The sequence below is a fragment of the Argiope bruennichi genome, chromosome 9 (genome assembly GCF_947563725.1).
Source record: "Argiope bruennichi chromosome 9, qqArgBrue1.1, whole genome shotgun sequence".
Taxonomy (NCBI): domain Eukaryota; kingdom Metazoa; phylum Arthropoda; class Arachnida; order Araneae; family Araneidae; genus Argiope; species Argiope bruennichi.
Genome location: NC_079159.1, coordinates 16,133,183 through 16,145,935, shown reverse-complemented (window position 1 = coordinate 16,145,935; position 12,753 = coordinate 16,133,183). Strand labels below are relative to the sequence as shown.

Below are 12,753 nucleotides of genomic sequence, written 5' to 3'. Positions count from 1 at the left end.
GCAGCCTTACTAGGAGCTCGTTTACTTCACCTAACTTTCGACCAGTTAGGAAATGAGCTGGGGTCAAAGCTTCTTCTGTATCATTCTCACCACGCTCATAAAACAAAGATCTACTGTTGAGTGAGGCTTCTATTCCCTAATACCGTACTAGTTATTCCCTAATACCGTAGTTAAGGCTTCCTCATCTAGTAATGAGGGACCAATGGATTTTTGAAGCAACGTTTGGTTAGACTTATTAGTCTCTACCACCATCCTCCTCACCAAGCTGCTCGTGGTGCAATAAACTTCCACTTTATACCATTGTGAACATAGAATTGCTGAAGTCAATGTATTCCCACGGAAAATGAGTTCTTTGTTTGCAGCATGGAAGATAGTGGCGTTGTCACTGTATATAGTATGTGGAAGTCCTCTTCTACTGACAAATCTTTGCAAGGTCAAAAGAAACTTGTCTACAGAAAGGTCAGAAACAAGTTCGATATGCAAGGCTCTAGTAGTAGAACATGTAAATAGTGTGATGTAAGCTGTATTTGAAGGTTTAAAGGTCTTAATATAAACTGGGCCTGCAAAGTCTGTTGCAGTAGTATCGAAAGGTATACAAAGAGCATGGCTGTCAGCTGGAAGAGGGGCTTCTATTTTATTAGAACTTAAAGCATGGGACAATTAACACGGATGCCAGTTGAACAAAGACACCCAATACTACTTAAAGGATCTCATTATTTTGTGCACTTGTTGATTAGACACACGCACATTCGTCTGGGTCATTTGGGTGTTCGTGTAGTTCTTTCAGAATTACGCTCCGAGTTTTGGATACTCCGTGGTCGTCAAGCCATCAAGCGAGTGATTAAAACCTGTTTACCGTACAAACTGTCTCATGCTTTAAGTTCTAATGAAATAGAAGCCCCTCTTCCAGCTGACAGACTTACTCCTTGTATACCTTTCGATACTACTGGAATAGACCTTGCAGGCCCAGTTTATATTAAGACCTTTAAACCGTCAAATACAGCTTACATCACACTATTTACATGTTCTACTACTAGAGCCTTGCATATCGAACTTGTTTCTGACCTTTCTGTAGACAAGTTTCTTTTGGCCTTGCAACGATTTGTCAGTAGAAGAGGACTTCCACATACTATAACAGTGACAACGCCACTACCTTCCATGCCACAAACAAAGAACTCATTTTCCTTTGGAATACATTGACTTCAGCGACAGTGCAGCAATTCTATGCTCACAATGGTATGAAGTGGAAGTTTATTGCACCACAAGCAGCTTGGTGGGGAAGATGGTGGGAGCGACCAATAGGTCTAACCAAACGATGCCTTCGAAAATCCCTTGGTCGCTCATTACTAGATGAATCCTTAACTACAGTATTAGTGGGAATAGAAGCCTCACTCAACAGTAGACCTTTGATTTATGAGCGTGGTGAGAATGATACAGAGGAAGCTTTGATCCCAGCTCATTTCCTAACTGGTCGAAAGTTGACCACTGTCCCATCCGGACCTGAGCCTAGAAACGACAAGCTCACAAATATTTACAGGCAGCAGCAAGACCTACTGTATACATTTTGGAAAAGATGGTCCAAAGAATATCTTTCGGAGTTACGCACATTTCATCAAGTACGGAATGTAAAGCAATCACCACGAGTACGAGTAGGAGACTTGGTCCTATTACAAGAAGATCTGCAACCACGACAAATGTGTAAGAAAGCTCTCGTGATGAAATTAATCGATGGCCGGGACCGAAGAATTCGAACCTGCATCCTTCGTGTCAAAGGAAAGGAGATTACCCGTTAAATTCAACTGGTCATACCTCTAGAGGTTGACTAGGGTGGGAAGGACAATTCTGTATAATTACTTTTAGTTTGAGTGGCATCATCTTTTATTGTTGTTATTCTAAAAAAATACTTATATGCTTGTATGTCTACTTATTGCAAAGAATAAATAATGTCATACTAACCACGTCGTCTTAAATAGTGTCTCTTTTACTACTGTTGAATAAGTGTCTCTAAATGACTTCGAAGATTTTAACTATTAAAGATAAAGAAATCAATAGTTTCTTTATAGATCATCGATGCGGCTGAGAAGTAAGATTTCAGTACAGAGGGTTTTAGGTTCATATCCAGATTCCACTTAAGAACTTTTGTTTATAAGAACTTTGAGAGTTGGTTGTTGTTCTCGCATGATTTAAAGCATTAATACTAGATTGACTGTTTTTGCTTTCAGATGTCACATTTTTTAAAATTTGGAGTCATTATTTAGAGCAGTTAGGCCTCTTTGCTCCTTTTAGTAATTATTTCTGGAAATTTAATTCCGGAAATTAATAAAAAAAATTTATATTTCTTTTTGTTTTTCGAAAATTTTTCACAGAAATTCCAAAATAAGTTTATTTCTATCTTATTATATGTGTTTTACTATCTCATGTACGAACTATAGAAGAAGTATTGTAATTGTTAAAAAAATTCTAACTCGAGATTGTATCGAATCTCCTGTTTTTAAACCTCCTTAATTAAAAAAAAAAAAAATTGGTATTATTTTTTACCTGTTTGTGAACACGTTTATTTAAAAGTACCTAGAGGTAGGTTAAAGAAATTATATATATGGTCTAGAAATTATTATTATAGAAATTAGATATATGGCCAAGAGAAAAATGGCCAATATAGATAGATAGAATTAGATAGATTAGAATTAGATTATATTATTAGATTAGATTATAATTAGATTGGATTAGATTAGAATTAGATTATATTATTAGATTAGATTATAATTAGATTAGATTAGATTAGAATTAGATTATATTATTAGATTAGATTATAATTAGATTAGATTATTAGATTAGAATTATTAGATTAGAATTAGATTAGATTATTAGATTATAATTATTAGATTATAATTATTAGATTAGAATTAGATTAGATTATTAGATTATAATTAGATTAGATTAATATTTAGATATATTAGATAGATATAATTAGATATATGGTCATTTATAGAAATTAGATATACGGTCAAATTTTCTGCCAAAATTTCAGCAAAATGCATTAGGAGGAAGACTGTCTATCCGTCTATTGCATACGCGATAACTATTAAGCGAAGAGAGCTAGATGGATAAAATTCGTCGTACAGCTTTAACATCTATATTGTAGACATTTGCCAAGTGTTGAGCTAAATCCAATAAGGGGGTTGAACATCTGTTGGACTGTATTTCGAAAAGGATTTAAATGTGATAAATCGAAAAAAAAATTGACTTAAATACATGAAATTTGGCATGTGATTTTGTGATTGGAATTGTAAATCTGTATATAATTTCGGTTTCAATCGGCTTGGAAAAAATTTGACTAAAACAAAGTATTTACAAAAATTTCATAATTTACATAATTTCATTCTCATTACAGGGAGTCCGAGGAAATTTCGGGGAGACCCCTGCCACTGTTTTCATTTGACTAAATTATAATATGAATTCCTACATATTATCGATATGAGTCTATAGACACAAATTTTGTACAAGTCATGAGAAAAAAATTGAAATATATGAGATGTATACAAAAAACGGAGTACTTATATTTTTAAAAATTGCAGTAAATCTAAAAAAAAAAAAAATGAAAATGACTTATATAGACATTCTTTTTTACAAGAATCAACAGTCGCAAAATAAATTGAATAACATATCCATAATCAACAACTTTAGAATACAATGATAGAAATATTTCTCATAACATTTCAATGCTTATGCATACGTAGTAAATAAAATTATTGATTTCTATAGAACTCGAAGAAAGATTTTTTTTTCATTTTTCACTTCCTTTTTCAAATCTTGAAATGGATTTCTCAACTTCTATTTACGTATTTGATTCTTCGCTGTTGACTGACTCAGCTCCAGAACTCCTCTTCTTTGCTCTCAGGATTCTTCTACTTCACAGAAGCGAGAGAAGAAACATTTTTATGGTAACACTTCGCAAACAGGAAGGATTATAAAGCAATCAATTGCTTGAGGAGTTTATTTTTCAGGAGCTCGTTTTGTAGAATATCAGAAGATCTCCAATTTTTCGATGATGGTATTGACCAAACTTTACGTTTTGATTTACTAAGCATTAGAGTTTGAAGAAATGTTTACTTTTAGTTTCGGATGTTTTAGAGCCCTATAAATATCTTCAAAGGATAACTCAATTCTACACTTAGTTTTGGGAAATTAGACTTTATTTCTCTTCTGGAAGGAGTTGTTTTATGAAATACTGTCTTTTGCGATTAGCTGATTTGCAGCGAATATAGGTTACCTTTAATTTCAATAAAATTTATTATCAAAACTTCAATCAAAAACTGTATTCATATCTTTAAATTGTGACAGATGTTAAAGTCGTCTTATTTTAATAGTCTTGCACATATTTTTTACTGTATACACTAACATTCCTAATGGATATGAATGCCACTATGATGTCACTGAAAATTCTGGCAGAATCTTTTAGATTACAGTTTGGGCAATATTTTTCCATTGGTATTCAACAATGGAAAGAATCGCATTATTAAATATTTGATGAAATAATAATTGCAATTGTTTGAATTTTATTGCAATAATCTATCGTTGAAAATTATGCAAATTTTATTTTTAAAAAATTGCCAAAATTCTGAAACATATGTTTATAATTGCATCTTCAAATATCATTAAAAAGCCATTGTTTTTTTTAAAAATTCTGAATGGTCAAAAATAAATTTTTGTAAAATAATGTTACTCACTCGCTCTCAAGGAAAAAGAATTGAAATCCAGCTCTTTTTTAATTAATTAAAATTAAAAAAAAGCCCTCCTCTACGATGTGCTCCAAGTTTTAGGTCAAATTGTCTGCCTTTTAGAGTCAAAACACACACACACACACACACACACACACACACACACACACACACACACACACACACACACACACACACACACACACACACACACACACACACACACACACACACACACACACACACACACACACACACAAATATATATATATAATAAAAACTCGCAGTTTTGGACCTCTGCATAAAGATTTTTAAAGCTCTATAACTCTATCTGATTTGATTGCAGAAGATTGAAACGTTAGAATGTCAAATTTATTTTGCTGAATATATTTCTGAGAATAAAAAGATTGTAAAAAAAAACACGTATATATTGCTTGAAGAACTACATTTATAGAGTAAAATAAAATATTACATTATTTAAATCTTTTAGGTAGTAAAACTCAAAATTGAATTTTATGATAAGCCGGAAATCCTTTTATTGGATAATCTCTGAGATATTGCATAAACTGTAAAAGAATATTCTGTACTATACAAAGGATTTAAATGTTACAGGATTCAATTTTCTGCACTCATATTTTTTTTAAAAAATATGTCAAGTTTCAGCAAAAAAGTTTTTTTTTTAATTTGTTGGAATTCTATCATTTTTATTTCAATTTAAAATTCAAATTTTACGCGAGTTGAAGGAAAAATATAGAATTGCATAGTGCACTCATGTCCAAAATTAAGGTCACAAAAATGTCTTTCAAAGTAATTCTAAATGGCTACCAGTAAAATTGAAACAAATTATAATTTATATATTGTGAAGGAACGGTAACACGATATTAACCTTTGCTGTGGGAAAAAAAATGTTGTTTGGTATTAGTTTTTGAGGAACTACTGAAATTAGACCATTTAGGCGTCTGGGATTTTTGCCTACAATTTTGTGAATATTGCATTAAAACAAAACATTTAACCTGTTTCTAATGAGAATGAGTTCTCATAATCGTTTAGATGATTCCTTCAGATGGAGAGCTGTTGGCAGGCTTGAAGCTGGACAGTCTCAGGCGGAGGTGGCTCGATGGTTACAAGTGACACCGAAAGTGGTATCCAAGTTGTGGAATCAATTCCAAACAAGTGGTACTGTAACTAGGAAGTCCGGCCAAGGCCGTCACAGAGCGGCGACGCCTGCACAGGATCGCTATTTGGCATTAATTGCACGACGGCATAGGCTGACAACGGCTCCTCAACTTGCTCGTGACCTTGCTGTTGCGGATGGAATAAGAATTTCCAGACAAACAGTATACAAACGTCTAGCAGAGAGGGCCCTTTATGTCCGGCGATCAGTTGAGTGCATCCCTTTGACTGCATCCAACAGAAAAGCCCGGTTATTGTGGTGCCGAATACATCAGTATTGGGCACAGCAAGAATGAGGGCGTGTTTTTTTCAGTGATGAGTCGAGATTTACCACACAGAGTGACACTCGTCGAATCTTCATCTGGAGAGACCGAGGAGCTCGCTATTATCCCTCCTACGTAAAAGAAATCGATAAATTTGGTAGCAGAGGAACCCTTATTCTAGGGTGGCATAATGTTGGGTAGTCGTACACCACTGCACGTCTTCGATGCGGGTACTGTCAAAGCACATCTCTATAGGGATGAGATCCTTGAAGCCTATGTGAGGTTGTTCTGGGATGCTTTTGGCCCAGACTTCATGTTTATGGACGATAATGCGAGTCCACACAGAGCCCAGATCGTTGAGGATTTTCTTGAGGAAGAAGATATTCGACGTATGGACTGGCACTCGAGGTTTCCGGATCCCAATTCTATTGAACATGTTTGGAATGATCTCAGAAGAGCCATTTCACAGCGTAACCGCCCTCCTAATACCCTCCAAGAGTTAAAAGCCGCGCTTTTGGAATAATGGGCTTTGTTGCCCCAATCATTTATTGACACCCTCATAAACAGTATGAAAGCTCGTTGTGAAGCCTGTATAGCAGTGCACGGTGGTCACACTCCATATTAGACAGGCTTTCCCCGAGATAAATGCTTTATCTCTGATTCATAATGTAACTATTTTTGGTATACCCTGTTTCTTTATTCCCAATTAAAATCTTTTCCATGTTGCTATGTGTCTATGTTCTTTCTTCCATTGTAGTGTACCTATGTGCTAAATTTCGTGGCAGCACAGTGAATAGCTTTTCATTTTTCGCAGATTTTATGATTGTGACCTTAATTTTGGACATTGGTGTACAATGAGCAGAATATTGTAAGTTTTCTATAAATGTTTGAGTTATATGACTATTAGAATTTGAAGCTTACAATACGTTTTGCTGAAAAAGTTGTTAACAGATACAGTTACGTAAAATAATTTAATTGAAAATTTTAGCGAGCATTAATCTCTTTAAAATTGTGCCTTTTTTTACATGATAATATATTATTAATAATTATATTATTTTATTACATGATAATATATTAAAGCTTTTTTCGTATTTACCAGACCATTTTAGTATGTATCATATATAACTATATTAGCTAATACTATTTTCTTCATTATTTTTGATAATTGCTTACCAATAAAATTAGAAAATCAATTTCTGAAAAAGAATAACAAATAATATTTATACTTATTGCTTACTTACTTTTGTTTTAAAAATGATATGTTGTAATATATTATGGGATAGTATTATCAAAGAAAACCCTATGATTTCTATGAAAACGCTCAGCATTTATTTATAATTTGGTAAGTGAAAATACTTTTGATTTAATTAATTACGCAACCTTTCAGAATTGAGGAATCTCATGCAGGGAATCAAATTGACTTCAAGTTTATAGTAATAAAGAACATTCCAGTCAGCTTAATCATCTCAAGGTTGAATTAAGATAGAAGGTTAAACTGGTATAGAAGTCTAATTAGTTGAGGAAAACCATGATTAAAACCTCTGTTCATTGCTGATAACATTTTTAAAATTAGGATTAATTCATATAATCAATGGTTTATGCCAAGTTATAAGGCGGAATTTTAATTAATCCGTAAAATCAACATTTCCTGATAGAATGGCGAACATTACTCAGATTTAACAATTCCCCTCACTGAAAATAATAGTGATTTGGAAGCTAGGAAGGAAAATTGAATGAGAACATAATGAACATATTGAATTTATGAAAATAAAGCCTTTTATTTAATCGTTTCCTTTATCTATGGTGAAGTTATATTTAATTTGCAGCATTAAATGGGAAATTTACTAATTATGCAATTCTGTCTGAAACCATTAAAAACCATATATATATGTAATGATATTTTAAACTTTTAATTTCAATTTAATTAATTTCCAAGATTTTATCTTAATTTAGCCCATGGTAACTTCATTCTAAAAATATTCTCTTATTTCGTGATCCAATTCCTCTTTATCTACTTAATTAATTCGAGATAAGCTTTATAAAACTACTGAATCGGCTAAACGGCGATACTTTCACACGCTCGGCGTGAAGGGGTAAAAAATATCCACTAAGCACATTCTTTTTAAAAGATCCCTGTGTTTCCCTTACATGTGATTGACATGCGTCAGAAATCCCTATCAGAATCTTATTAATATATTAGCACTATGAAGAAATATTTTCCCTATCAAAATCTAAGGTTATATAAGACGAGGGATAATTTATTTCTCTCTTCTTCCCCACTTCTGCTTTTGTGCCGCGTCTCTGCTTGTAAATAATTATGCTTTCCCGCTGGATTAAAAAGAATTTAAAAATGTTAAAAGTATCTTTACTGTCTTCAAACTTCATCCTGCTTCACAAACAAAATAATTTTACATATTTAAGAGCCGACAGGATTCGAATTTGTTACATATATATATATATATATATATATATATATATATATATATATATATATATATATATATATATATATATATATATATATATATATATATATATATATATATATATATATATATATATATATATATATACGTGTATGTTCCACTCATTCTCTTAAATGACAGGGCCGATTTTTAATTTTTTTTCAAGACAAGAACTTAAATGCTATTTACTTTTGAAAGGACACAAGTTAATTAAATTTTCCATTAATTTGGTACTAACCGAAATTTTGCTGTTTCATTGCATAATTCCAGAGTAAATAATCCTAAGATATCAAAAAATATTTTGATACCTACCTAAAATACAAAATTATATTATTTCACTGATACCGCTACTATTCTTGCACTTTGAAAGTCTTAAAATTAAGGTCGAATTATTTTTGAAATTATTTTTTTAATTCTCTTTTATTTCAATACATATCTTTTCACGAGTCTTTCATTTCCTTCTAAACGAGTAAAGACATTGACCAAAGCGAATGGGCAAAATAGAGCAAGTAAATGCAATAGATGCGCAATGACATTAACGGCTTCAAGATATGAAAAATTAACCCATATGTTGTTTTTTCACAGAAATGTCGAAGAAATTTTTCCAAAAGAGATTTACATCCAAATGAAATAATTTTTTTTTTTTACCTTTTTCGATATACCAATTTCATTTCAGTGTAATTTTTATTTCATCTGTTATTAATTTATTAGAAAATTTAAGCAAAACTTTTGACATACTTTTGTTGGTCAACATTGCGACTTACCAGCCCCTATCTTTCTAGAATTATTCTATCACTAATAAACATTTTTTTTCTTATACATATCCTTTTACTTCGTTTTAATCGAAAGTGATTTTACATTACCTGAAAGCAAACATAGGTCGATTGCTCAGATGGAGACAGAAAAATCGAAGCTTTTGATATCAAACGAAACTGATGTTGAATAAAAGCGGCGTCTTCTGGTTGCGGGTAATGATCAAAATTTTCCTATTTCAAAGAAAATTAACTCAGAAAATATAGTTTTACCGCATCTTAAAATTCAAAATTCTACTTTTATAATGGTATCAATTTCATTTCTGTTTCAATTTTTTAAAATCGATAATAACTTTGTGAAAGTTTTAGCGCAGACGATTCTGAATGAAAAAGTTTGCAGGTACTTCTAACTAGAAGGCATTAAAATTTTAAATTTCTCTTGTGCTATTTTTTTTAATTTCTTTTTTATGTCAATATATGTCTGTAGACAATGTTTAGCGGCTGTTTTAAAGTAATGTTTTAAGAAACGATAATTAAACGGAGACAAAAGTGCCTAGCTCAAATTGAATTGGAGTCCCGGAAAATAAATGATTTTTTTTTTATTGCTAATGAACAAGAAGACATACGAAAAGCTGTTGCCAAACATATGAGAAAAATCTGAGTGAAAACTTTAATAATAGAGGATTATTAATTGTATCAGGAAAAATATTGTTTTAGTTAGTTTTCAAGTTCTTTAATGAAAAAATATATTTAACCGAATGTCTTGTAATATGAAACTTTTTTTTTATATTTCAGCATTTGTAAGTAAAATTTGCAGAACTAACATAACTAATATTTCAAACTTATGGAGAAAATCAGCCATTGGTGTATTTTTTAAAAATCGTTTGCTTCAATTGATATTTTAATTTTAATTCAAAAATATTTCCGACAGTAAAAAAGCATTTTTATATTAAGATTGCAAATAGATAGTTATAATACTCCAAAAATACAGAGTTTTAGATGATAAAGGGATTAAAATATTTTATAGAAAAGTGCTTTTCGATAAAAAAAAATTACACATAAAAGATTTTTAATCCTGCACTGCACAACGTATATTATCTAGTTATTCAATAAGATTTAAAAAATATTTTGGCAACCTAATTAGCAAAAGATTTTCTTTTATTTGAAAAAGTAATTCAACCAATTTTTGTTTACAAAAAAGTTTTAAAAGTTGACAAAAGAAATTTTTTAACTAAAACTCTAAAGGAACTTGTTGGTTGGAAAACATCGTAACATGATACTGGATTAGATAAGGTTCATTTCGCTTTACATTATTTTTAAATTTTGCATTTAAATATATAGAAACTGTAACTCCTCTCATGTTGTATTATCTTTTAAATTTTTTTAAAATTAATTTTCAAACATATCGCTTACCCTAGAAGACGTTAGACTGTGTAGACGTATGACCATTAAAATTTTAATATCAATTGACCGTCAATGATATAAATACAGGAACTAAAACAGTGAACAGTTATTTGTGAAATACATTCAAAATATTCTTTAAAAATTATTAAAATTAGAGTGAAATAATTATGCAACTGAAAAAATTTGTAGTTGCTTTCTTTATATTGATGCGAACATAATGTTAGTGCAATAATAATTTTCCATTTATTGAGGGAAAAATTTTTATTGAATATTTAAATTTTATTAATTTTAAATTGACACCTCTAATCAGCATTTTGAAAATCCCTTTCTTTAGGAAGCATCTGCAACTTAAGAAATAACTACATATTGAATCTGGTTAATCTCTATGAAATTATTTGTAAAATGATTATAAATCAAATTATTCGTAAAACGTTTTGAAATCAAATGATATAACTCGTAGAATATTTTGAATGACTTTTCACTCTTACATTTCATAGAATGCAGTTTTTAAATTATACGTCGATCTGTAAATATTAAGGTCTTACGTAAATAAAATAAATGCTATAGAATAATATTCAAATATATTGACATTCACTATTATAAAAATCATTATCTTTATCGAATTATCCTTCAATCTGATCTTTCGATTCTAGTGTTCAAACATGGCATCCTATCAACAAACAGTTAAAGGGATCAAATAAAATATGATCTGCAAAATCATTCGACTGTTCCCAACAATTTGTATCCATTACCATTCTTCAATCATATCCAAACATACAGAAAAGAATTGTCTTGAGGATGGTTTTGGGATTTTTACTCTAAAAACGAATTTATTCGAAATAAATTGCAGAACAAAATGGCTTTAGTAAGGACAATTGCTTGAGGTTCAACAAAGAAATCTCACGGAGCTCGTAGAAGATTGCTAAATATCAAAGGGAATTTACTTTTCTTGTGTGATGAATTAACTCAGCTTACGTACAGATGAGTAAGCATTTTTCAGTCATCCACGATCTTGGAGAGGGGATTCACATAAAAGAATCAATCAGAACATTTTTTTGTATCGCTCTTTTATTCGTGAATAAAAAAGATTGGAATATGGAAACAGATTCAAATAAGAAAAAGTTTTCTCATTCGTGAATAGTGCTGTTTTACACTTTATTATTACTATTTTCTTCTTTTCAAATGTGATTAAATTGTATTTCAGGATAGCATTGAGAATTCGGAATTAGCAGAATTTGAACGCAATGTTGAATTACAAATCGGATTTATTTAAAAATTGTTGTAATTCAAGTCATTAGTTTGTATATATATATATATATATATATCGTAAAAAAATAAATTTTAAAACTGCATTTTACAGCTGCTTTTAGATATAAACTGAGACTTCCAATTATGTTAACAGCACACATAATTTTTTAATTAGCTATATCTCAGCTTCTAAATGACATAAAATGAAAATAAAAACGTTTTTTTTTAAATATTTGAATTAAAAGATTTTTGAAAAAAGTTTTTTTGGCCAACTTTATGGCAAAATATCATTTTCAGCTTAGGTTGTCACTTTAAAATGCAATAAATATCTTAAATTCGGAATTTCTTCAAACGGGATCATTACAACTATTCCTCAAACTTGATTTTATGACGTGTGTTTTAACAGTGTGTTTGTACATATGCGTGTGAAATAATAAATAAAAATTCACATAGAAAATATTTCAAAAATTCATAATAAAAAGTTTTTGTGAAATCTTTTATAAAATTGGTTCTCATATTCCCTTCATATGTCATAAATTTTTGGATTCCCAAGCAATCTGCATCGAGGGAAAGAAATTTCATCAATCGAACTTTCATCCCGAGTTTCCAATTTCCAAAACATCAACAGATTCTCCAATTTCTCATCATTTTTAAGATATCTGGAAAAATAAGTTCATTTCTCCTATATTCAAATATGTTATGAAGTTTCTTTTCTGTCTTGCAATCGCAT

General features: G+C 30.7%; 1 protein-coding gene across 1 annotated transcript; it reads left to right on the top strand.

The window, feature by feature from the left end:
• The first annotated feature begins 651 nt into the window (after positions 1-651).
• On the top strand, positions 652-1,200 carry LOC129984852 (uncharacterized). The gene has a single exon (XM_056094814.1). The coding sequence runs from the start codon at positions 652-654 to the stop codon at positions 1,198-1,200; it is 549 nt and encodes a 182-aa protein (XP_055950789.1).
• Positions 1,201-12,753: the final 11,553 nt, after the last annotated feature.

What these genes read in the sequence shown, in the direction of transcription:
- LOC129984852 (XM_056094814.1), top strand. Translation starts at nt 652, where the DNA reads ATGGGACAATTAACACGGATGCCAGTTGAACAAAGACACCCAATACTA.